Source organism: Dasypus novemcinctus, chromosome 6, assembly GCF_030445035.2.
Source record: "Dasypus novemcinctus isolate mDasNov1 chromosome 6, mDasNov1.1.hap2, whole genome shotgun sequence".
In the NCBI taxonomy this organism is placed as follows: Eukaryota; Metazoa; Chordata; class Mammalia; order Cingulata; family Dasypodidae; genus Dasypus; species Dasypus novemcinctus.
Genome location: NC_080678.1, coordinates 54,330,987 through 54,343,111, shown reverse-complemented (window position 1 = coordinate 54,343,111; position 12,125 = coordinate 54,330,987). Strand labels below are relative to the sequence as shown.

At 40.8% G+C, this 12,125-nt stretch overlaps 1 protein-coding gene across 1 annotated transcript in view; it reads left to right on the top strand.

The window, feature by feature from the left end:
• LOC101424920 (lysosomal acid lipase/cholesteryl ester hydrolase-like) overlaps positions 1-10,850 on the top strand; it is a 29,932-nt gene extending 19,082 nt beyond the window's left edge. The window contains exons 6-7 of the mRNA XM_058299503.2: positions 9,640-9,711; positions 10,560-10,850. Coding sequence (XP_058155486.2) covers positions 9,640-9,711; positions 10,560-10,802 — 315 coding nt within the window. The 3' untranslated portion in view covers positions 10,803-10,850. The remainder of the gene's footprint in view (positions 1-9,639; positions 9,712-10,559) is intronic.
• The last annotated feature ends 1,275 nt before the right edge of the window (positions 10,851-12,125 follow it).

The window sequence follows — 12,125 nt, the reverse complement described above, 5'->3', positions numbered from 1 at the left end:
ACGCAGCCTTCTTTAAGGAACTAGAAAAACTAACTATGAAATTTATTTGGAAAGGAAAGAGACCCTGAATAGCCAAAGACATACTGAAAAAGAAAAACGAAATTGGAAGAATCACACTACCTGACTTCAAAACATACTATAAAGCTACGGTGGTGAAAACAGCATGGTATTGGCATAAGGAGAGACACATAGACCAATGGAATCGAATTGAAAACTCTGATATAGAACCTCACATATACAACCAAATAATATTTGATAAAGCCACCAAACCCTCTCAACTGGGAGAGAGTGGCCTATTCAACAAATGGTGTCTGGAGAACTGGATAGCCATATGTAGAAGAATGAAAGAGGATTACCATCTCACACCTTATACAAAGATCAACTCAAGATGGATCAAAGACCTAAATATAAGAGCCAAGACCATAAAAACCTTAGAAAGCAGTGTAGGGAAACATCTACAGGACCTTGTAATAGGAAATGGATTTATGAATATCTCACCAAAAGCACGAGCAGCAAAAGAACTAATAGATAAATGGGACTTCCTCAAAATTAAAGCCTTCTGCACCTCAAAGGAGTTTGTCAAGACAGTAAAAAGGGAGCCCACACAGTGGGAGAAAATATTTGGCAATCATATATCTGATAAGAAACTTATAACTTGCATATATAAAGAACTCATAAATCTTGAAAATAAAAAGATAAACAACCCATTTAAAAAATGGGAAAAAGACTTAAACAGACACTTCTCCGAAGAAGAAATACAAATGGCAAGAAAGCACATGAAAAAATGTTCCAAATCTCTAGCTATCAGAGAAATGCAAATCAAAACTACAATGAGATACCATCTTACACCCATAACATTGGCAGCTATGAAAAAAACAGAAGAATACAAGTGCTGGAGAGGATGTGAAGGAAGGGGAACACTCATCCACTGCTGGTGGGAATGCAGAAGGATCCAACCATTCTGGAGGACAGTATGGTGGTTTCTCAGAAAACTAGCCATAGATTTGCCATATGACCCAGCAATACCACTGCTGGGTATATACCCAGCAGAACTGAAAACAAGGACACAAACCGATATATGTACACCAATGTTCATAGCAGCATTGTTCACTATTGCCAAAAGTTGGAATCAACCCAAATGCCCATCAACAGATGAGTGGATCAATAAAATGTGGTATATACACACAATGGAATCCTACTTGGCTGTAAGAACAAACACACTACAAACACATGTGATAACATGGATGAATCTTGAGAACCTTATGTTGAGTGAAGCAACCCAGACATTGAATGACAAATACTACATGACCTCAATGATATGAAATAAACAAGCTGCCCTAGATAGCAAGAGACTGAACGATAGGCTTACAGGAAATCGAAGGGTGGAGGAAGGATATGAGCCGATGTCTGCAAGGGTGGAATTTAAGACGAGATGGTGGTAAGTATGAACAAAAAGAAGAGATAAAAGGGGGGCAAGGGGTTGCCTTTGGTTGGGGCTTTGCGGGTTTGAGGGTGGCTGGGGAGGGATGGATGGGTAACGTTGCCCAAAAGTGGGGGGAGGGAGGGGTAGCATACGAACACAGGAGAGGGTCAGGTGTTGGTGGAGAGTAAAATGCCGAGAAAATCATATCAAAATATAATAAAGAGGGTTACCTGTTTAGAATGCTCGGAGGGGAGGGTCTGATGCAGGACGGGCTCCTGGGGAATGTCTAAATGCTCATTCTGCCAGAGTGGGTGACACCATGGGGTAGAAACCCAAGTAGTGAGAGTGGGGGTGGACCCACATCCTGGGGAGGACTAATGCCATCAAATAGAGGGAACTGTATCCCTCAAGAGAAAGGGTGGCTCCCAGGGCATTGGGGCAGTTGAGCAAGTTAGGCCCTGAACACTATTCCATCTATCTCTGGAAGTGGCTCCTCAGGAAACGGAGGTTGGCTGTCACTGTGGGCACCAAGGTGGAAGGGAAAATGGACGTTAAATGTGTGGAACCAGAGTAAATGGGGGGTAAGAGAGGAGTTTCTTGAGAGTACACAAGGATGGATATAAAACATGTAATATTACACCATAACATATAGGAGATGACAGACTGATAATGTAAACCATAACGTAAAACATAGGATAACTAAAAATGTAAAGAACTGTGTATCCTAAAGTATGCACCATAATGTAAGCACAGATGTCACCTTGTTAGAAAGCTAATGTCTCAGACTCTGTACATCACTTTAAGTAAATATGATATGAATAGGGCGTAAGAGTATCACTGTGGAAGGGAAAAGGTTTTCTGGTGGATGTGTGGGAGTGCTGTATATTATATATATACATTGCTGTGGTCTAGGACTCCTGTGAAGAAAAGCTGAATAATTAGGGGGGGGGGGGGAAAGATAGGATGTGGAATTTTTTCAAGTCAACATTCTTTATCTAAGTTCTTTATCTAACTTTATCCAAGTTCTTTATCTATCCTTTAAACCCATCGCTATGTGCCATTCCCTAGTAAGGGACCATGACATTATATTGGGCTTCAAATTTCGGGGAGTTCTGGATCACAGAGTGTTTCAACAATGGCAATGGAGGGATACTGGTATGGGATACCAATGACAGGTGATATATGGCTGACAGGGAGCTGTACAGAACATATGTCCAGGGTGCATGGTAATGTTTGGATATACTCATAGTGGCAACAATTAAAAACCACAGCAGGGGGGGTACTGGGTTCCTGGCCAGTGGTGCTCTGTCGTGGTCCCTAGGGGAGCAGCAACAGTCTCCCAGGTACAGTGGCAGGGACCGGGAGGGAGTGAGGGTTCAACAGTGAGCCCCTGATGCTAATGACTATGCTTGTGAGCTGATAAACCTAAAATAAGAACAAGGCCTAGAGCAACATTGTGCCTGGGAATTTCCTCCTGTCAGCCTTCATGTTACTCAAATGTGGCCAGTCTCGAAGCCAAACTCAGCATGTAAATGCAATGCCTTCCCCCCAGCGTGGGACATGACACCCGGGGATGAGCCTAACTGGCAACGAGGGACCAGTATCAACTACCAACTGATGATGCAACTGGAAAATGACCTTATACGGAAGGTTCAATGCGGATCAGCAGAATATCCACGTCTACATAAAATACCATGACTTTAAAATGCTGTTTGACCTAAAGTAAGGGGGAAATGAAAAGGAGAAATGAGTTTATATGGCTACGAGTTTCTAAAAAAGAGTCTGGAGGCTGGCAGAAGGATTGCCCTCATGCACAACTGAGCAGAGTCAGAGAGACAGATAAAGCAGATACAACCCCCAGATATTGGTTCCTTTGAGGGCTAAAGAGACCCATGGGAGTTATGGTCATGGCCGATGGGGTTAACTACCAGGGCAGATGGCCCCTCTTTGGAAATGGAGTTTATGTGTGATGAATCTGGACTCAGATGGGATCTCCCTTCATAAGACTTTCATGCTAATGTGCTGGAGGTGAAGTTAATGTTGGGGTTTAAGATATATTTAGGGGATTTGAATCTCTGGACTGACAATGTGATAGCCAGGTCCTGAGCCTCAACAGACTCCAGCACCTACAATCTGATCTATTGGACTTACCACACTCAGCTAAGATGGAGTTGAAGAAGGATAACCACCACACCATGGAGCCTAGAGTGATTAGAACTGAAAATGGGAGGATTGCATCCAGCATCCATGTGGAATCTGAGCCTCCTCTTGACATAGAGGTGCAATGGACACAACCAATCCAGTGTCCACATAGAAGAGGTGGCATTGTATTGGGAAAAGTGGACATGGTGGACGATGGGTATGGGGAAAGGCAGGAAGAGATGAGAGGTGGAGGCATCTTTGGGACATGGAGCTGCCCTGGATGGTGCTTCAGAGGTAATCACCAGACATTGTAAATCCTCACAGGGCCCACTGGATGGAATGGAGGAGAGTATGGGCCAAGATGTGAACCATTGTCTATGAGGTGCAGAGGTGCCCAAAGATGTACTTACCAAATCCAATGGATGTGTCATGATGATGGGAACGAGTGTTGTTGGGGGGGGGAGAGGCGGGGTGGGGGGGTGGGGTTGAATGGGACCTCACATATATATTTTTAATGTAATATTATTACAAAGTCAATAAAAAAAAAGAAACCATAATTAACCACACTGTACTTCTGTTTAATATTATGCTGAAATATTGGTAAATTTATACACTCTTAAATATCCATTTGAAACTTTTACTCATACAACTTTAATTAACAGAGGGTTAAAGAAAAAAACCTGTTAATTTTATAACACTTTTAAACACCTTCCATTCGACTTATATCATATTAAATGAACTCAAATATTACTTTAATTTTTCTTTCAAAGTAAAAGAACAAATCTCTTGCAATTAGTTTGAAATAAAAAGCTACTTTTCAGGATTTGATTTTGAGAAAGCAGGTTTGAACATTATGTTCCTTTAAAAGAGATAAGACCTTCTTCAAACACTGAGGAAATGATGAGGTTAAAGCACAAGAAGTTATTTTGATAAAACAGACCTTCTCTGTATACTGATTATTCAGGAAACTTTTACCAAAACAGACTAATGACTTGAGAGATTTTGAGAAAGAACAAAATTTTTAACTTTGATACATACTACTTGATACTAAAGTTTTTAAAACTTTATAGATAGAGCTGTCAAATTTTATTTAACTTTAATCATAAAAATTTCTTTTCCATGAGCCTTCTACACTTTCAGTATTCATTCAGGTTTTGCTCCACACTCTACTGTTCCCAACAATCAATCATTTTATCTCAGGACAAAATCCTCTCCCATTTCCTTAACAATAAAACATATTCCATACATCCCACATACATAAGTTACCAGGCAAACTTCTTATAACATATAATAACCATCAGTATTAAACTTTTCTTCACTTTAAACTTAGTAGCATGCAATAACAAAAACAGTCTCTCAGAAGCAAGTTGGCAGGGGAGGCTAGCCGCCGACAAGCCCTCCTGTTATAAAATTACCTTTTATTATTATTATCAATTCAGTTTTTGTTTAATAGTGACTTTCTGGAATTAGCCATTTAAATACCTTAATTTAAACAATGCTTCATTCAACTTTTTATAATTATTTATAACCATATAGACTATAATTATATTATTTTAAGACAAATTTTACCTTCACAGAACACATTCTCTTACTTAAAATTACCACAATACCTTCTACAATTTGCTACATGCATTTAATTCCCAAGAGTTTATGAAAATTAGCGATCCTATTTTAGGACAAAACACACCTTTTTGAAAAACTTATTAAATTTTAGTTAGCATTCCCACTAACTTTTAACTTTCTTTAATATTCATTTAAGTTTTACATCCTTCATTTTATTCTGTGATGAGAAATAAACTATTTTAATTTAGGCAAGAGCTATTTTTTTTAATGAAAACACACAGTTATTTTGTTAAGACAATTTTTGTCACTTTTCTTTCTAGACCTACCACCATTTTTTTTTCAGTTGAGATATTTTCTTTCTTCTTTTTTTCCCTTATCTTTATCCCTCTACCTTTTCTGAGCCTCTCCTCCTCTCTCCACTAGAGGACATTTTGCCAGAAAGGGTGAAATTCTGTCACCTCAGTGGTTAGTGCACTCCTAGGGATGCATGTAGGGTGACACAGCTGACTGATGGCGCAGGCTGGGCTATGCTCTAGTTCAGTGGCCTTTGCAAGTGCCTGATTCTCAGGTCCTTGGCAAAGTATCCATGACCACCCCCTAGCCTATCAAGAGCCCTGCTCTTGTTCTGGCCCCTTTTATGTAGCAGCTGACTGGAGTCAGGGTTGCAGGCTGAGTTCCCCAACACAGCTCTCTGGCCCAGTTGTGATCTTGTGACTTTAAGCTCTACTTATTTTGGAATTTCTTTCATAACTGTTTCCAAAGCCCAGACTCCCTGCAGAAGGCAGCCCTACCCTTGGCCCTTGTGCCTTCTGTGTCATCTCTTTGTCAGTAAAATAGCTGCTTGGCAGAGTGACTTCACAGGACTGTTTCCTTGATCCTGCCTCCTCTGGGCTCTTGGCCAGAGGCTGCCACCCCACCTGTTCAGGACCCTTGGTCAGGCTGCTCCAGGAGGCAGCCCCAGTGTCTGCTGGGAGTGGCTGCTGAAGGTGGGCAGGGCCTGGGTACTGGCGGCTGAGAGCCCCAAGTCAGGTGTGGATTTTGGAGGTTCCTGTGGTATGAGAGTTGAGAGGTGCCCTCAAAGGCCATTTTATTCACAGTACAGTCAGAAGTTTGCTTTTTGCTTGATTAATTAACATTCAGTTATTCATTTCTAAAACCTAGATCTTTACTTGTCTGTTAAATTATCTTACAAATGATATTCTTGTTTGAGGCTGACAAATTCCAAAGAGCCCCAGAGGTGAGACTCTTGTTTTCTCTCTGGCCCTCTTGCAAGCCCTGCCTGAAGCCCAGGTGCTCAATCCTGTGTGAAGGTTCGTTCTAGTACATCTTTATTGTACTAGAAATACTTAGGGTGCTAGTAAAAATATGGATTCTTGGGCCCTCCTCAAGATCTGCTGAAAGTCAGAATTCCTTGGGAGTGTATCCCTGGGATTTTCATTTTTAATAAGTGCCCCAGATGACAATGTACTCCATTGTTTGCAACCTAACTTAAAAAAAAAAAAATCCTTGGTAAGATATTCCTTAAAACATTGTAAAAAGGATATTTAATATAAAGTTTGCACATATTTTAGAAAGTATGTGAGTGCAAAGAAGAAAAACCATCTATGTGTATACAACCCAAGGGTAGGCACTAGTAGTATTTAGGTATAATTTTACAATTGTTTGGTATAATCATTCCCATTATTAAAGTAGGACCATAGGACATGCCCTTCCTGTAACATTCCTTCTTATTTAATGAAATAGCATTGTATTTGTTAGATACAGGCTGAGTTGCTGTATCAGAGACCCAAAAATACAGCCACTGAAACAATTTCTTTCTTTCTTGTAATACAGAGATCAGCAGTCTGGGGTGGTGGTGGAGGGGTGTGGGTGTGTGCTGCAAAGTCATGCAGGGAGCAGTGTACTCCACACTGTAGCTCTGCCATCCTATGGTGCTGTCCTCCTCTGCCTGGGTGAAGCTGGGTCATCTTCATGTCTGTTCCAGCCCACAGGAAGTGGGGAGCAAGGAAGGGAGAGGGACTTGATGTTTAGGTGGTGGCTCAGAAGTGTGCCAGATGGCCATGCGTAGTTGTGGGGGGGGGGTGTGCTTTCTACCTGGGTGGCCATGTGTTCAGTGAATGCCTGAGTGGTTCTAGCACTGAAAGCAGGAAGGAAAGAATGGACACTGGGGGTGAGAATGTCCAGGTCAAAACTAAATTTCAAAAGTATTCCTAATGCAGAGCAAGTTTTCCATTGCATGAATGTTTTTCTCCTCCTCTTCCTCTTCTTCCTTCTCCCTCACCCCCTTCTGTTCCTCACTGCTCCCCCACCATCTCCTCCTTATTATAGTATCTTTGCAATATCAAACTATCCTGGGAATATATTCTATTATATTGTACTATAGATATGTCTTTATACATCAGGCAGATTGTTTTTCTTAGGATACACTTGAAGTAGGAGACTTAGTGATCAGACTGTTGGACTATTTTTAAGACTTCAATACATATTATATAATAAAGAAGTACTATTTACATTTTTATTAGCAATTGAGAGTTAAAAATAACTTTCTAAATGTCACTTTAAATCTGTGTAAGCTAATATTACAATTATTTTCACCTGATCTTCAGCCACATGTAGTTACGTAAGTGTAACCATAGTACCTATTGTGTTTCAATTTCTATTTCCCACTTAATATTATTTATAAACATTCTTTAGAAACAGTTTTCTGTTTCTGTCTTATACTTATATTTATTATTATGGCATAGCATGCTGTTTGGGCATATTGTTGTAACATAATGCAATTAACCAAATATCTATTAAAGAACTTTAGCATATTTTCATGTTTTTGTTACTATAAACAAACTTTTCCATATTTCCCTCCTTCTGAGGTGCTTTTTCAAGTGAATAGTTTTTGAAGTACTAAGGTGACTCTCAGTACAAATTTCAAGCTTAGAAATTTAGCCTGAGTGATAGATAAGTTTTTCCTTTATATTCAAACTCAACTTTATATAAATGCTATAATACAGATTTGACCAACTGGAAAATTCACATCTGAATACAGCAGCAGAGCAGCTCGCATTGAGATATTTTCACTGATAACTGGAGAGGGAACAGGTGTCCTAAGAGGTGCTGTAAATCCATATTTTGTTCTGATTGTTAAATGTGCCACATATATTTAATATCTGTCATTTGAAATGACAAAATCAGATGCTAAAATTTCTCCTTTAGCAATCCTCTGTGGTATCTAATGACACTGCCTTTTATTATATCAAACAGTAGAATTGTATGCAATTGATAAGGACTGAAACTTCACATACATCAAAAGCATGGTTGGCTGTCTCTTTGTACCAGTTAATGTGGCGCCATCATGTGGTCAAAACTTACACATAGTTTCCAATTCATTAGGAATGCCAGTTATGGCTTTAATTCTAGACATATTTTTAACTTGGGGGTCTGGAAGAAGTATGCCTTTGCTTTATTCCAAATTTTAAAAATAAGTGACTTTGGGAAGCAGCCTTGGCTCAATGGGTAGGGTGTCCGCCTACTACATGGGAGGTCTGCGAGTCAAACCCTGGGCCTCCTTGACCCATGTGGAGCTGGCCCATGAATAGTGCTGATGCACACAAGGAGTGCTGTGCCACGCAGGGTTGTCTCCCGCATAGGGGAGCCCCACGTGCAAGGAGTGCGCCCATAAGGAAAGCTGCCCAGTGCAAAAGAAAGTGCAGCCTGCCCAGGAATGGCGCTGTGCACACAGAAAGCTGACACAAGATGATGCAACAAAAAGAAACACAGATTCCCAGTGCTGCTGCTAAGGATAGAAGAGGTCACAGAAGAACACACAGTGAATGGACACAAAGAGCAGACAACTGGAGGTGGGGCAGGGGAAGGGGAGAGAAAGAAATTAAAAAATAAAAAGTGACTGTTAATAGTTTTATATTGGACTCTTGTAAATATGCTTATGTTAAAATTGTAAATAAGATATCAACCTATGACTTTAATCTCCCCAACTAGGTACAAGTTGTACTGACCTGCAGTACAATTTGGTGATTACACCAGCTCTGGTATGCAAAAAAGAAAAAGTGTTACATTATTGACAAATAAAGAAATAGCATTACTAGAAAAGTAGGATGGGTATATAGAACACATGATAGTTTCATACCAATAAATATTTTCTTTCCCAAGTAAAAGAGTTGTTCTCTGAAAAAGTTTGATTCAAATTTAAGCAGAAAACATCATCTAAAGGTCATCCAATGGAAGCAAGTATTGGTCTAGTATAATTCAAAGCATATGTTTGTAGCTGCTTTTCTGTGCCCTCTTATAGCTACTGTCCAATTGTACTATGAAAAATTGAGTCATGTAGTAAAGGAAAGTGAAAAAAAAAGTTATTTAATTTTAAATTACCGTTTGGAAATAAAGAGTAAATGTGGTCTATATAAAATAATTTCTGAGGCTGTGACTAATTCCAGCAACATATGAGGTTATCTCAAACTTCTGTATCAGTTAACTTTTTCCCCAAAATCTCTTCTTTTCAGGCTATTAAATCCCAAAAGATTCAAGCCTTTGACTGGGGAAGCAGTGCCAAGAATTATTTCCTTTACAACCAGGTAAAGTCTTCAAAGTCTTCAGAATAAAATAGACCCTGAAAACTCATCAAGGAAGCCATCCTGGGGTACTAGGATTCTGATGGGGATCATTACTATGGGAATTATTTGGGAGTTAGACAGGAATGCATTTGTGTTTCCTTATTTGACTCTAAAACAACACAAGCCCTCTGGTGTGTATTGTGGGATGGGCCTCTCCTCCTTGCCCTGTCATGGGCTGTAAATATGAATCTCCACTGTGACATGTTATTTCATCATACTACAGAAATGGACTTAGCAGTCAGACCATCCTAGGTTTGTGACCTCCTGGCTCTGGGGCCTTGGCCACATTATATTGCCTAGGCCTCCTTTTCCACACACACAGGTAAAATTACCATTTTTGAGTGCTCAATGTATGGTGCATTTCCCCTGCCTCCTGTGCAATAGGTGTGATTATCTCTGATGTACAGATGAGGAAACTGATGTTTAGAGAATTTTTACAGCCTGCCTTCCATCTCTGAGGGAGAACATGGGAGGCTATAACTCCAAAGCACCTTCCCAAGCCCTTGGTTCCTCTACCTGCCATCTGGTAGGTGGGAGAGCTGCACCTCTCACAGGGGACCCGGCCCCATCATGGTGCCCCATGTGGCATATGGTGGATCTCAATAACTAGCAGTCTTTATCCTTCACTGTGAGTTTGGTTTTTTGGTTGTTCTGGTAATGATAATTGAAAAGGTAACCTGATAGTGGTTTTCAAAAGTTAATCTCTTCTACTCACATCAAAGTCACTACATGTTTAATGAAGAATATTCTTTGTGATTTTAAAAATTAAAAAAAAAACAAGCCCCCCTGTTTCTTTTTTTAAATTGGAGAGTTACCCTCCTACTTACAATGTGAAAGACATGCTGGTGCCAACTGCAGTCTGGAATGGGGGACATAACGTGCTTGCAGACGTCAATGATGTCAATGTCTTACTGACCCAGATCACCCGCTTGGTGTACCACAAGACTATTCCTGAATGGGAGCATCTCGACTTTATCTGGGGCTTGGATGCCCCTTGGAGGTTGTATAATGAAATTATTCATCTCATGAGGAAATATGAAAGCCAGACTTAAAAGATGTAGAGTTCTTTCCCACGTCTTTTTTCTTTTTATATCCAAGGAAATTGTGAGATTTTGAAGATGCCCAATTTTCTCCAAAGAGGATTAGAAACTCACTAGCTATTTTTGTTTAATTAAAATCACCAGCTGATTAAGGAATCAATGTCTCAACTGTAACGTTGTTTCTTTAAGTCTTTGTGAAAAGATACTTATAATCATTCTGTTTATCCTTCCAATTTAAAATGCACTGTATTATCTTTTTACTTCCACCCAAGGCAATTAACACGTGTCTGGGTTTTTACAATGATGCTCATTTGTAGGGAGCCACCCGCTGTGAGACCTATTTACAGCCTCCCACAACATGGCGGATCTCACAACATGGCTGATCTCACAACATGGCGGATCTCACAACATGGCGGAGTTCACATATCTGCCCTGTCATTTCCTTATTCTTCTCCTCCCTGCTTCTTTGTTCTCCCCCTCCCACCTCTACTCATGTGACCACAGCAATACACAAGTGCAAGGCGTGAAACTCCGCAGACCCAGTGCAAACTGTCGGCCAATCCCCTCCTTGGATGTCTGCCACCCACAAGACCAGCCTATCACCTATGTACACGTTCCCTTTCCTCTCTATATATCCCCATGTTTTACCCCCAATAAACAAGACTTGATCAGAATCCTGTCTTGTCTCCATTCTTCTCTTGACTCCTGTCCCACCCTGCTTCTTCCCACAGGTCCCTGGACTCACCCCCGCCAGACCGGAGCAAGTGGCACCCTATGTTGTGGACAGGACCCAGGGAAGAAGCAAGCCAACACAAAGGAAAACCTGCGCAGGTGGTTTTTGTAAATAAGGAAGACCTGAGAATTCTTAGGCAGAAGACCTGAGCCTTCAGCTTGGGCAGAAAACCCAGGCCATCGGCCTGGGTGGAAGACCTGAGCTTTCAGCTTGGGTGGAGGAGACCTTCAGGGGACTGCCTATTCCCTGCAAGATGTCTAGGTAAGTGATCGGCTACGATGGGGCAGGGCTCCCCTAGTGATCGTTCCCTTTTCCTATCCGGCCTACAGGCCGCACTTAAGATGAGAGGAGTAAAGGTTCATGTTAAAGAACTTTCTAAATTTTTTGCTTTCCTTGGAGAAATTTGTCCCTGGTTTCCCCAAGAAGGTACTGTCGATGAAAAATGGTGGCGCCGCATAGGTGACACCCTACAGGACTTTTACAAAACCTTCGGCCCCAGTAGGGTCCCTGTTACTGCTTTTAATTATTGAACTGTGATAAATGATCTTTTGGCTGTGTGCCATCTCTGCCCCCAAGCGGCTGAAGTAGTTAAACAGGGCGAA